Here is a 14,797-nt window from a genome sequence, read left to right as displayed (position 1 = left end):
TTTAATGGTTATACAAATTCCAAACTACAATACCCTAGCACAGTTAATACTTTGAAAGGACGAGTCACCTAGCTTATGCTCATGCGATACAAACGTTGATTACTAACATTAGGGTTGTCAATCCTAACACGTAACTCCAAAAAGCTCCTAAGACCCTTGAAAAGTCCTCACTCTCAATTAACGGTGCCGTTTTAAAGGAAGCTAACTGTAGTGTCTACTAAGTGGATCTAACTCGCTAGAACTCTGTCACAGTTATGAAGCAAGTTGTATTGAATCATACATAATTGTGTCACTCAATTATGAAGCATCATGATTAACTTAGGGAAGAAACAAAGTAAAAACAAAACGGATATTAAATAGAAAACGGAATTGTATAACCAAAGTTGCTACTAACACATCCCTAGAATCCTATGAGTTTAGTTACACATGACTGAATAAACTAAAAACATAGATTGAAGGGAAAGCAATTTGAACATAAAACTAAAGCAAATAAAACCCGTAGGTTGAATCCTTGTCGTTCTTGATGTTCTTGAAATCCTTCTTCAACTCCTTGCACAATTGAAGTACTTTAGCTTTTGATCTCTATGAATGTGTTCTTGTTGTGTGTCGGAAAAAAAAACTCTTTTCTTGATGAAGCTTGAGGTCCTATTTATAGGGGAAGATTATTCCTCATCATAGAAGGAAAAGATCTTCAAAATTTGGTAAATCTTGGAGCAAATCTAGGGCTGGTCGGATTCGCCGCCTTTCTCCGGCGGGCCGCCGCACCTTGGCCGGCGGTCGCCGCGTTGGAGTCCAGAGACTCGACCCTTCGGTGGCGGACCGCCACATGTCCTCCGGCGGTCGCCGGGCGAGACTCTTCTCCTAGCGTAAATTTCCGAGGCGGGCCGCCACATAGCTCTGACCGCCGGGCGCCGGCGGTCGCCGTACAACTTTCGCGGCGGTCGCCGGTCGCCGTTTGACTCCAGATTTCCGGACTATGCGTTTTTACTCCCCTTTTCGGCTCAAATATGCACATTTCTCACAAAACACGTCAAAATACCAAAATGTATAGAATATGCAAATAATGGACATGTAGAGTGATTTTGATGACAAAAACGGACCAAATAATGGCCTTAAAACAGTGCAAAATCCGGGCGTATCACTTACACACACTGCACACACACTTCATATAAATTCTTTCAAATTCAATTCCATCTATCATTTTACCAAACAAATGATTTGGAATTGAATTACAATTCCTTCAAATTCAATTTCGTAGAATTCTAATTCCAAATCCATGTACCGAACGGATCCCATAATAAATCATTATAAAAAACTCAACAAAAATTCTATAACAAATCATTATAAACAAACTCAATTCTACAATAAATCTCCAAGGCATCACAACCAATCAGTTTAAACAGTCTCAAATCAATCATTTTAACTAATTTTACCATCAATTCCTATCGAAAGACTATCTTAGAATAAGGAACAATGTGATCGTAATCATGGCAGAGGCAGCCTGGGCAGCCGGCGAGTTAGAGAATTTAAATTAATGGATAAGAAGAAGTAAGACGAGAAGGAATGAATCATGCATTGAATTGGGATGAAGGCGACCTTGTTGTTTGTTATTTTTCATTCAAATATTACATGTATTTATAGATGTGCTTATTTTATTTATGATTTTGACTATTTTCTAATATTAATGTTGTAGATATATAAGAAACTAATGGGTGCAACTTCTGAAGAAAAGTCACCGCTAGATATTTATTTGGAGGAAGGTCTAATGGATGAAAATGTTGAGCTTGATTTACTCAAGTATTGGAGAGAAAATGCATCCCGCTTTGGAGAACTCTCTAGAATGGCATGTGATGTGCTTAGCATTCCTATAAAAACAGTAGCATCAGAATCTTCATTCAGTATTGGAGTACATGTTTTGAATAAATACAGAAATAGGCTCCTTCTTGAAACAGTTCAAGCTCGTATTTGTCTACGTAATTGGTTGCATGGATATTCTAAGGGTAAGTTTTTCTTTCTGTTTGCAATCTTAAATTATCAAAAACTTTATTAATGTATTTTTTTTGAATATATGATGAAGACTATGAGCTCGATGCCAATGATCCGGTTGATGCTTCGAACGTTATTGATGTGGAAGAACGTCATTCAAATGCTTAGATTATATTTCAATTGTACTTCTTTATTTATCTGGATTCTTAAACATGTAATGAGTTAAATAATGGTGGTATTTGACTATTTGTAGTACTTTAATATCTTGGTTTAAGTTTGAATAAAGATTGGCATGGAAGTAATGCATATGAGGCTCACTTAGTAATTTTGACTATGCGAGTTTTTTGAAAGCATCTTGGCCTGAATAACCCGATGGGTTAGCCCGAAATCCGAAGGATTAAGGTTAGGGTTGAATTTTCTCAACCCGGAAAAATCATAACCCAAATGGTCCGACTCCCAACGGGTTGACCTGATTGACATCCCTACCACCAAGAATAAGAATATGTTTTTAAAATACCAAAGAATACAAGTACATGGATTAATTGGGATTGTAAAATGTAAATGTATATTCATTCGAGTATTTTATTTTTTAATACATATTCATCTAGTCTTAATCTTTTCATTATTAATACAGTACTAAATCTCCTTATTATACCACAAACAACAAATATGCAAATTTAAATACATATCCTTATGTGGATCATAGTTCTCTGATAGTACAAATGGAAATCTCTATCTTCCAATTCAAAAACTTGATCTAGCGACAAATTAGGTCACAATTTTTTATTCGTTTGATGAGTTTCAGAACTTTTAAAATTGGAATATAAAATTATGACAATGTAATCAAATGATATGACATTTTTTGAGGTCACACACCAAATAATATTGGATAAATCAACTATACTATATACTCCACTTTAAATTAAATAGATTTCATTATTGGATTGGTATGTGGCACTTTTAAAAAAGTGTTAGTACTACTAGTTTATAGGCCTGGCCCATATGTCTTGGTCTTGGAGGTCTCTACCCTACTAGATTTCATTATTGGTTTGCTGCCTTGTACTTTAATAAGTGTTAGTTTATTGGGCCTGGCCCAAATATGATGAAGAATTAATTTAAATAATAATTGGTGAGGCTAAGCTTCATGAATATAGAATATACATTTTGTCGAGATAAGATGGCGAGGGACTATACGTGAGCACCATATGAGCGGCTCATCATGTGTCAAGTTAATTTTTATAAATCTCTTCCTTTTATTAAGATAATTGGAAAATCTGAATATATTCTCCTTTGATATTTTTGTGTGACTTATAAAAATTTGGTTTTTATTTTTTAACTTCTCGACTTCTCATTCTAATCTAAAAACTCTCCTTTCTTGGAAAAATGTTGAAAACAATTTATTCTCCATCTCTTTTGGTTTAAATTGATTACCGTGGACTGCTATTTTCATGAATAAGATTGCAAGTTTTGAAATTAGTTATTGGCTTATTGCATAAAATGAAAAGGATTTCAAAATGAGTTCAAATGTGTTGACTATCAATGTTTATCTGCAAAGACCAATTTTTTCAAAACTAAATTTGCAAAAGCTATTTAAATTTTATGAAATTTTTGTAGAAACTCATTTGATGAATAATTTAACTGCAAAATTCCGTTAACGTGTGCAGAACTAAATCCAATTGAATTGAGTGAATAAATTGACATTCATTAAATTATGAGAAGCTATGCTTTTATGGTGAAAAAACACACTCATGAGAGGTTGAAGAAATAAGGATAAAAAGGAGGCTGAAGAAATAAGCGGCAAGGAGGAAGAAGAAGAAGAAGAAGCAGCTTACAAGTAAAAGAGAGAGAAGCTAGAGAAGCAGAGAAGTGAAGTGCCCACCACAACTAATTTGTGCTAAAGAAAGTAAAATAATCTATACATATATAAAGGGGGAGTTTTGGGGGTGTTTATGAAATTACCAAGGGGAGTTTTAGGGGTATTTATGTAATCACAATTCTTGACACGGGAATGAAATTCTCACGAAAATTAATTAGCTTCCGCCACATGAAAAGGTGCTATAATTTCTTATATTCTTTGACATAAATGACATTTTTTAATTCTTAATTTGCTTAGTTTCGTTCAGAATGTGTAGTACTAATAGTTCGCACTTTTTAATTATTATTTCATTTTTTATTTGTGGTCATTATTAATTTTAATGGTTAATTCTGATTTATTGTAATAAGCAACACATTTTTATTAAATTTGTGGTAATTCATGTATTTTGTTTAAATAATACACTTCTATCTATTTATACACATAAAAGGGAAGTTTTGAAAATATTTACAAAAACTGTCTAATTAATTTTAAAAGGTTTACTTAACAAAGTTGTTTAAATCCGAAAATATCCATTCCCTTGAATTTATCATGTCACACTAATAATATTGTCATTTTATAATTTATTCTTAAAACATATTATTATATACCCAAACTTTGGATGAATCAATCTCAATAATTAATAACTAATCCGAATTTAAAAATTTTAAAACAATGGTTTATAATAAAAAAAAATGCAAATGAGACACCAAATTAAATGACATTAAATACTAATTAAAATTATACAAAATAAATAACAGAAATATTTGAAAAAAAAAATGAGACAACAAAATATATGTGCATGTAGTTTGAACCTAGCCAAAGAATCCCACTTTGGATTTTTTCCTCTATTTGTTGAGCTATTGTTATGTTTATGCACGAATCATTTATTTTCTTCACACACTTATTTTATACTGTAAAATAATTTTACAAAACAATAAACAATATCATCTTATAAATTCAAAAACCATAAATATATATAATAAAAATGTATTAAATTCCCTTAATTTAATATTATGATCCATCCTAATGTTATGTCTCAACAAATAGATGAAAATTTTCATAATATTATAATTTAGATACTAATGTTTATAGTTAAAAATAAATGTTAATTAAAATAAGTATTCAAAACATTATAAACAATAACAATTTTACATTCGACCTGTATTTCTCTCATCCACTCTAAATGAAATATTTCACATTCGACAAACAATTTTACACATTTTTATTTCCGATATGAGTAGAGTAAAATATAATAAAACATAGGACAAATAGGAGATAATGATGCTTATATTTAAGAATATGCATGTATTAATCAAAATAAGATACACAAATAAAGGCAAATGTGTGACTAAGAATCAAAGAGGAAATATACAATGAAACTTTATTACATATAATATAAATTAACATATTTGAAGAGTTTTAAAATAAAAAATAAATCGTACCAAGTCTAATATTTTTTAAATTTCAAATAAAAGTAAAAAACTCATAGTTAGGAAACATGTATATGATACGAAAAAAATAAGAAAATAAAAAGTATAGTTAATAAGAATAAAAACTATAGTATAGACGTTGCCTTCCGTTGAACAATTCTTTTATTTCATAAACATACATGTTCATAAATTGTGGCGGTTACAGTTATAATATATTATTACATTTATATACATTATGGCGTTTCCAAATCATCATTAGGATAATTGTATTAGTTTCATATATAATGACAGCAGTTACACTTCTCTATTAATTTAAAATCATTTATTCAATTCAGCCGTTTTTAATTATAACAATAAATATGAAAATAAAGAGTTGAGAATTTGAAACAAAGAGTCTTTTACTTAAATTCATTCATAACATCACCCAATCATATATAAACGAGCATGTATATACTCATTCTTCATTCTCTCTTCTCTCAGCCACCTCCGCTACCGCCGCTATGCACCAAAATTCCTGACGATTTGACAGTGAATATTCTATAAAGCGTCGCTGGAGAACAAAGAATATGGACGCTACTCCGAAGAAGATGGAGTGCTTACCAAAAATTTCAGAAGATAAAGCATGAAGAGGATGGAGGCGCCCCGACAACATCCAAATAACTAACTACTAGCCGAAAAATGTAACAACCCAAAACTTTGAAAGGATTTTACCACACTAAATAAAAGCACGATATAGCAAATATTAGATATTTCAAAGCGGCACTAAAATTTAAAAGAATCTTACATTGACTTAAGAAAATATAGACGAGACAGCTAATAAACTTTTGTGCTATTTAGCAATTATTGTCATTAACTATCCAAAGAATAAATTCAAAGAAAGTTGTAATATCCGATACATGACTCAAGTCCAATATTACAAAATAATCAAAGCCTAGCCTATTACAATCGGAAGCGAAAGATGTGCAAGTCTCGGACAGCCCATTTGACGACACTGCTCACATCCCAACAAAGTCCAACACATCACCGACATCTGCAAATGAATGTTCCTCCGTAAAATGGGAAAAATTAGTAGAAATCATATAAGATCTTGGACTTAATGCCAAGATCAAAATATACAGTAGCAATATGGATTTGAGGATTTTCTCAAAGATTTACCTAGGCATTCATTTATGAAGATTCACGTATTATATCGAATAAGATATGATGAGATATAAGTAGGAATTTGCAAGTGGGTTGTGTGCATTTAATGCATATAACCTTTGAAGATTTCATCACAAGATTAGACGGAGTAGATTATGCCATGTAAACAAATAAGATATCAAATCCAATAGTAGATTGAGTAGAATTGATTTACCCCAAATCCAAACACAATCTTTGAAAAGATTTTTGGCAGCAAAACTCCCCAAGGTAAAACCTCCCCCATGTTAAAACCTTCCCCAAGTTTAAGCTCCCCCATTTGCATAGCAACTTGCAAAGGAACATCAAGTATATAAACCCCAAGTCTTTGCACTTTCAAGCACACATCACTATCAAACATTCTAAAATTCTCTTCACACACACATACCAACACAACAAAGAATAGAGGAGTACGAGGATGGAGGATGGAGGATGGAGATTTGCACACAATTGTAGAGTCAAGTCCAACGATACAACAACACTTTTTCACACCAAAAGGTAAATCCCAAGCCTTTCTTTTCTTTCATATATGTACAAGCATATGCATATATAGTTTGAAAATAGAATCTGCCCAAATAACACTAACAATACACAACAAGCTTAACAACATATTTCACCATTGAGTCTTCCAAATAGCAAGGCATATACTCACTAAGTCACCAAATTCAGTAAGTAGAACCAAAGTAGAATCCTTCTGCCTTAATAACTAGAAAGAATGAGAAAGCTTATCTCATGAGTACGAATCTGTCGGGTTTCCGGCAACGGCTCTTCGGAGACGACAGTGGCAGCCCCCACCCCGATAAGTCACTGATTCCACCACCATCACAATTCTACAAGTTAAAATCACCAAACTTTTAAATCAAAGATTAAATCTTTAGAAATAAAACCAAAAAGGAAATAGAATAGAATTTTCCTAACTTACCTCTCGGGAGTCGGTGAGAAGGCAGCGGCCGGGGCTGGAGTGGCGCCGGGAAGCTGCTCCGGCAGCGTGAGGCGCGGAGAAGAAGCGGCGAAGCCGCTGCCTGTGCATGCACAGCAGCGGGCAGATCGGGAGAGAGAGGGGGCAGCGGCGGCGTGAGCAGGGCCGAGAAAGGAAGAGGGAGTGGGGAGAGAAAGAGAGAGAGGAAGAGTCGGGGGGGGAGAGAGACGCCGCCGGAGGCGGCGACGGCGGACGGTGGCGCTGAGGATGGCGGCGGCGGTAGCAGCAAGTGAAAGGGGGGAGTCTCTCTCATTTTAGGCTTATGGTAAATTAAGGAGGAAGATGAAATGGTATTTATATATGGGTTTTATTTTATTGTTGTTGGACTAATGAATTAGTTACTTGGGTTAAGGGAGTGGAATAATTTAAATTTGAGCCCAACTCCCTTTAACAATTGTGGCTGCAATAAACAAATGAAGAGAAGCCCAATTCCCAAATTAAATTATCATTTGGACTGAAAATGATAGGGACTTAGCCCAATTTCGGAAATAATATCTTTTGGAGGAAATTTAATATTAAATTTTAGTCTATATTTTAAATTAAAGTTCAATTAATATATTTTACGTTGTTTCTTGTAATGGTGTAACTAAGCTAAATAATTGATCTTTTGATATTTTAATATGTTGCTTAAGAGTAAATTTTCAAAGTAAAAGAGGCATAGATCCAAATTCCGTCGAAGCCCGAGAATAGTGGAAGAAGAGCATCAAATAAAATATGGATTTTAGTGAAATAAGAAAAATGGAAGTAATTGTGAGGCATGCACTCTAATTTAAGTAGATTTCTCCTTGAGTCTAATTAGTGTATTATTATATTGTGATGTTTTAGAAAGGGTTATCTCCGCAAGTTAACGTCGGAGCAAGAAATTCAAGTTGAGGAAAATTAAACGGACGAGGTGAACTTTTCTATCCTACATACTAATGTGGATAAAAATACAAATTATTTTTGAAGTGATATTTTGTGAAAACTCGAACTTATGTTCGTTGCTCATTTTCAAATGATGTTGTCTTGCCATAAATGTTTTGTGTATGATGCCTATCTGTTTTGGCGTGATGCCAAGTGAGTTATGAATGATGATATGTGAATCGAATTCGGGTCCAAGTGAGGGTGGTGTCCCTACTCGGACTAGTGTGCACAGAAGACCTATGGTCTGGTGACCGAGGAAGGTGGCCACCTTCCCGGCACAAAATGTTGATGTGACCGTGAGAGAATACCATCTCTACGGCACAAGAATGTTGATGTGACCGTGAGAGAACACCATCTCTACGGCACAAGATGATCAGATATGGAAAAATACAGAAAGAAAATGGACTGCAGTCGAAAAATAATTTTTAGTAAGCTCAGGTCTTTTTAATAAAACCCCTGAGTGTTACTGTGATAATGGCTTGACAATATTTTCAAATGTATATTTGTATTTTTCGGCAATGTGTTCACTGAGTACTTTTGTACTCAGCCCTGCATATATTTCTAAATGTGCAGGTTGAGCAGCGAAGTGGTGGAGGAAGTGCTATTGAGACAATACATTTTATTCGGTCAGATTAGGACTCTCGGAGGTTCATGTCTCCGTACATGGAACCGCGTTCTTTTCCTTCCGCTATGCATCTTAAAAGACTCAATTCTATTTTGTTGAAAACTCTGGTATTTTGAAAACTTTTACAAATAATTACTCGAGTTTTCATAAACGAGTATCTTTTCCTCTATGTATCAGCACTTGATTAGTCATGTCTCCAACCAATGTTTGATTTTATTCTCCCTTACTTCTTTCCCCGCTTCTTATATCCCCGCCCCTAGTCACGGTTCCCCGACTGTGCTATCCTTAGCAAGTTCGGTCGTGACAAAAAATCTCCATTGAAAATCAACAACGAAAAAAGCACACGATTGTATGGTGAGAAGCAACGGTAATCTTCCATGAATGAGTGAAGAGGGCGGTGTAAAAGGGGAGTGAAGACCACAGATACGAGATAAGAATAATAATCAGCGCATTATGGTAAATATTAGTAACACAATGTTTATTTAAACTTTACTAGATTAAAGTGGGCCTTTAAAATGAGCCACCTTGATAATTACGATTTACGGTACACGTTTTTACCATATTTTTCTTCCTTTTTAATATTTAAATTTATGTATTTATTTAAAAACACAATACTTAAAATGGAATATAATAGTTGTAAATCGTAATATGAAATCATAATTACTCAAATCTATTGTTTTTAATGAAATTATACTTATTTTAACTCAAAAATGGAATATAATAATTGTTTTTAATTTAGCATACTTTTTTCTTTTATCTATCCTTAAGAGAATCTATTACTATATAATTAAAAATTATTTATAAACTTGAATGTGTTTACAAGTTCAAGAATGATCGACAAAAAACTAAAAATAATAAAATGTTATACAATGTATATTAAATAAGCAATCTTTGAAATAATATCTCGAGTCTTGATTTGCTACGCGAGCGCAAGGATGAGTTCGATATTGTGTATTTTCATTATATTGTTTACTATACATGTTTACAGCCTCTTATTTATAGAAACAAGTAAGGCATACAAATAAAGCTCTATAGAACTATTTTTGGTTGCAATATAAATCTAATATTGAATTATTTCCTTTCCTTTTTTTCTGTGAATTGTTTCCTACTTTGACATATTCTTGACTAAAAAATCTATGTCAATATCACAATGATCAACAAATCATCATTTTTCTTTTATCTATCCTTATTTTTTGCATGTTCTTTATTTTTTTTTGTGTATTTTAAACAATATACGAATCTATTACTATATAGTTAAAAATTATTTATAAACTTGATTATTTGAATGTGTTTACAAATTCAAGAATGATTGACAAAAAACTAAAATAATAAAATGTTAATGTGTATTAAATAAGCAATCTTTGAATTGAAATAATTTTCACTCAAATAAAAATTAACTAACGGGTACTGATAAATTTTAGTTATAACGAGCAATAATTTTAGAAAATTTATTGAAAGTCTTGGTTGAGTTTTTAACAACACAATATAGTTTTTGTATTTTTATTTTTTCATGAATTAATTAAAACGTTAGAGAAATATAATCTAGATGATGGTCACTTTTTATTTTTTAACATTATGAGTTAGTAAAAATTGAAAAAAAAAACAAAAAGTTTTTAAAGCAAAATAACATAGATGATATTGGCTTATCAAATCTTAAACATTAAAATTGATGATGGTCATTTATTTAAGACAATTCTTTAGTTACAGATTTACAGCCAAGCTTTAGTAAAAAAAACTCTACTATCAGTAAGAACTATCAAGTAGGCCGATCAAGTGTAAGATATCGAATATCGAATATAGATCTAAAACCCCCAAAATAGAATAAGTGATCAACAGAGTAAAGTTGAAGTGGGACAGAGGGAGAATTTTATTGATATTTGGCTCATTTGTTGGTCATGATGAGTATATTTTAAAGTTAAGGGTTTATGATTTAGGTTTCAGGGTTTGGGTTTTTAGTGTATAGAGTCACTATATTGCAATGAAATGAAGCTCGACTAAAAAGTGTCTCACCGGTGCAATCTTAAATTATAGCTTTTGATAAACAATATCTTAAATTAATTTTACATTTCATATGCTACAAAGTTGGGGATTTTCAGTTTTTTGGTATTATATTTTAGTCATTTACAAAAAAATGTTATTATTTTTGAAATAATTTTATAAAATAATTATTATTGTTGGATATTTAGAATATATCTATATTTACATATATAAAATGGTAGTTTTGGAAAATTTTAAAATAATATTGTTTTAATTAAAATTATCTATGAATTAAAATTATTTTTATTATTTGAAAGGTCAAATAATTATAACTCCATATATAAAAGGAGAGTTAAATTTTTTTTAAACAATGTCATTTTAATTACAAATTTATATATCAATTAAAATTATTTTTATTATTTGAAAGGTCAAATAATTATAACGAGCAATACTTTTAGAACACTTATTAAAAGTCTTGGTTGAGTTTTTAACAACACAATATAGTTTTTGTATTTTTTTTTTCATGAATTAATTAACACGTTAGAGAAATATAATCTAGATGATGGTCACTTTTCAACATTATGAGTTAGTAAAAATTGAAGAAAAAAAAAACAAAAAGTTTTTAAAGCAAAATAACATAGATGATATTGGCTTATCAAGTCTTAAACATTAAAATTGATGATGGTCATTTATTTAAGACAATTCTTTAGTTACAGATTTACAGCCAAGTTTTAGGTAAAAAAACTCTACTATCAGTAAGGACTATCAAGTAGGCCGACCAAGTGTAAGATATTGAATATCGAATACAGATTTAAAACCCCCAAAATAGAATAAGTGATCAACATAGTAAAATTGAAGTGGGACAAAGAGAGAATTTTATTGATATTTGTTCCATTTGTTGGTCATGATGAGAATATTTTAAAGTTAAGGGTTTATGATTTAGGTTTCAGGGTTTGGGTTTTTAGTGTACAGAGTCACTATATTGCAATGAAATGAAGCTCGACTAAGAAGTGTCTCACCGGGGCAATCTTAAATTATAGCTTTTGATAAACAATATCTTAAATTAATTTTACATTTCATATGCTACAAAGTTGGGGATTTTCAAGCTTTTGGTAGTATATTTTAGTCATTTACAAAAAATTGTTCATATTTTTGAAATAATTTTATAAAATAAGTATTATTGTTGGATATTTAGAATATATCTATATATACATATATAAAAGGGTAGTTTTGGAAAATTTTAAAATAATGTTGTTTTAATTAAAAATTATCTATCACTTCAAATTATTTTTATGATTTGAAAGGTCAAATAATTATAACTCCATATATAAAAGGAGAGTTAAATTTTTTTTAAACAATGTCATTTTAATTACAAATTTATATATCAATTAAAATTATTTTTATTATTTGAAAGGTCAAATAATTATAACAATGTATGATTTTAACCCATATAATAATTTTTTTTTTGTTCAAATCAATATTTTATATTTTGAAGAAAATAAAATGGACCGTGCATAGCACGGGTGTGATACTAGTACTAATAGAGAGAGAGATATTTGGTATTAAATGTTGGTAATATGAGAAATTTATGGAAATTAACTTGACACATCATCAGTCGCTCATATGGTGCTCACATATATATGTAGTTCCCGGTATATCATCTCTCACATTTTATATATCCTAACAAAATAATGGGAGAAGAGTTTTTGACAAAATAATAAGCTACTATTCCAAGAAAGATTCCAAATATAAAATCATTAGGATGCATTTGATGAATTTGTATTTATAGAAGGATAAGAAAGTATCAATTCTAGTAGCTAAAATAGGTGCTAAAAGACGATTAACTTGAGCCAATTATTTTATTGTATATCATTTTGGAAATTAAATTATATTTTTAAACAATAAAAATAAAATCTTTATAAAAGAATTCACACGGCTATCAAACAAATAAAAGGTGTTACATGATTATTTATATCAAAATCATGATATCCAATAAATAACAGTACATGCTCTTTATACACATGCTCTTATATTGTCACGGAAGTCTAGTTTATATGTGTATCCAGTATCCAAATTAGATACAATTACCCTGATCAGAAGTCATGTCAATTTCCATATTTTACATGGGCACCTTTTCCTTTTGATCAATTTGACTACGTAATGTGCGAAGAATATGACCTTAACTTCCATAAGTTTAAAATCTACTACTGTACAAATTTATATTTGTAGATCTATAGAATATTTTATTCATAAAGTTTGAAAAATTTATAATCTACTACTGTACAAATTTATATTTGTAGATCTATAGAATATTTTATTCATAAAGTTTGAAAAATAAATTGATTGTTCTATAGTATATATACATACATATATAGAAAAATAAATTGATTGTTCTATAGTATATATACATAGAGAGGAGTGATCAAGGTCTAACTAATTTTAAGCGTATAACTAGAGAATAAATCTCAACCATACATCTTGTTACTCCAATTTAATCTTGTAGGTTAAACAAATTTCCAGATTTTTGTTAAAAATAATAGCCTAAGGGCATTTTTGGAATTAGTATATCAACATGAATTCAATATCTCAAACTCAACGTGATTTCTCCCAAATTCAAATTGCAATTTCTTCCAAAATTCAAGCGCCGATTTCTTCTGAATTCAAGCGCATATTTCTTCCAAAATTCAAGCGCCGATTTCTTCTGAATTCAAGCGCCGATTTCTTCCAAAATTCAAGCGCTGATTTCTTCTTAATTCAAGCGCCGATTTCTTCCAAATTCAACCAAATTTGTTCACAGAATCGACGTGAATTGTGTTGTGCGATTTCTGAACCAAATTCATCCAAATTCGTTCACGTTTGATTGCAACGTCGCTTCCCCGTCAAATTGCAACGTCTGGATTCCTTATCACATGGATTCAATTCCGATACATTCGTTGGAAGATTATTTCGATTTTGATTCATCTTGAGAGGAATGAGAAACTGGATCTAAAGGTAATTATCAATTATTATCAATTAAATATTGTTGCTCAGCATGATTAGATTGTGATGATGTGAAAAGACGCTAGAGTGAAGTATATGCGACGAACAGTGAAGTAAATATGCTCAATATGTGTTGTAGTGTACTAAATATGTTTTATAGTGAGTAAATATGCTCTATCGTGTATTAAATATACTTTATACTGAAGTAAATATTGTTTGTAGTGAAGTAAATATGATGTTTATACTGATATTTGATATTTCAGTAAACAATATTGTTTAATTTACTGTTTTTCATTTTAGTGAAGTATATTGTGCATATAGTGAACTATTATATGCTTACAGTGAAGTATATTGAGCATTTAGTGAACTACAATATGCTTACAGTGAAGTGTATTGAGTATGATGTACTCTTTTTTTCAATTCAGTGAAGAATATTGAGCATATAGTGATGTATATTGCGCATTTAGTGAACTAGTATTTGTTTACAGTGATGTATATTTCTGCATGCTTATAGTGTATTGTTTTTTCATTTCAGTGAAGTATATTGAGCATTCAGTGAACTACAATATGCTTACAGTGAAGTATATTGAGCATGTCTTATAGTGTACTGTTTTTATTATTTCAGTGAATTATATTGAGCATGTAGTGAACTTAGTATATGCTTACAGTGATGTATATTGAGCATGCTTTATAGTATATTGTTTTTTTCATTTCAGTGAAGCATATTGTTCATATAGTGAAGTATATTGAGCATAAATTGAAGTATATTTCGTATGCTTTATAGTGATTTTAATATGGCTCACAAGTTTCGAACTTTATTGAAGTTCATCCTCCTTCTCAGTACAAAGGGAAGTGTAAGTAGGAAGAAATTGAAGGAGTTAACAATG

The 14,797-nt window shown here is 31.0% G+C and overlaps 1 protein-coding gene and 1 long non-coding RNA gene across 4 annotated transcripts; one reads left to right on the top strand and one right to left on the bottom strand.

Annotated features, from left to right (window-relative positions):
• Nucleotides 1-6,114: 6,114 nt before the first annotated feature.
• LOC125196581 lies at nucleotides 6,115-8,238 on the bottom strand. Of its 3 annotated transcripts, XM_048095157.1 has the most exons (4): nucleotides 7,370-7,705; nucleotides 7,177-7,277; nucleotides 6,626-6,739; nucleotides 6,115-6,301 (listed from the first exon to the last, which is right to left on the bottom strand). In XM_048095157.1, the coding sequence occupies exons 1-4, from the start codon at nucleotides 7,475-7,477 to the stop codon at nucleotides 6,292-6,294; spliced, it is 333 nt and encodes a 110-aa protein (XP_047951114.1). In that variant the 5' UTR covers nucleotides 7,478-7,705; the 3' UTR covers nucleotides 6,115-6,291. The 3 variants fall into 3 exon arrangements, 2 of the variants coding, with proteins under 2 accessions (XP_047951114.1, XP_047951116.1); XM_048095159.1 differs by lacking the exon at nucleotides 6,626-6,739 and having other exon boundaries at nucleotides 6,115-6,321; nucleotides 7,370-7,703; XR_007171907.1 differs by having other exon boundaries at nucleotides 6,115-7,254; nucleotides 7,370-8,238.
• Nucleotides 6,739-9,180, top strand: LOC125196582. The gene is made up of 3 exons (XR_007171908.1): nucleotides 6,739-6,945; nucleotides 8,252-8,318; nucleotides 8,903-9,180. It is a non-coding gene; the product is annotated as an uncharacterized LOC125196582 (long non-coding RNA).
• Nucleotides 9,181-14,797: the final 5,617 nt, after the last annotated feature.

This window comes from Salvia hispanica, chromosome 6, assembly GCF_023119035.1.
Source record: "Salvia hispanica cultivar TCC Black 2014 chromosome 6, UniMelb_Shisp_WGS_1.0, whole genome shotgun sequence".
Lineage (NCBI taxonomy): Eukaryota > Viridiplantae > Streptophyta > Magnoliopsida > Lamiales > Lamiaceae > Salvia > Salvia hispanica.
The sequence above is the reverse complement of the archived record's forward strand: the minus strand, read 5'-3'. Positions and strand labels throughout refer to the sequence as shown.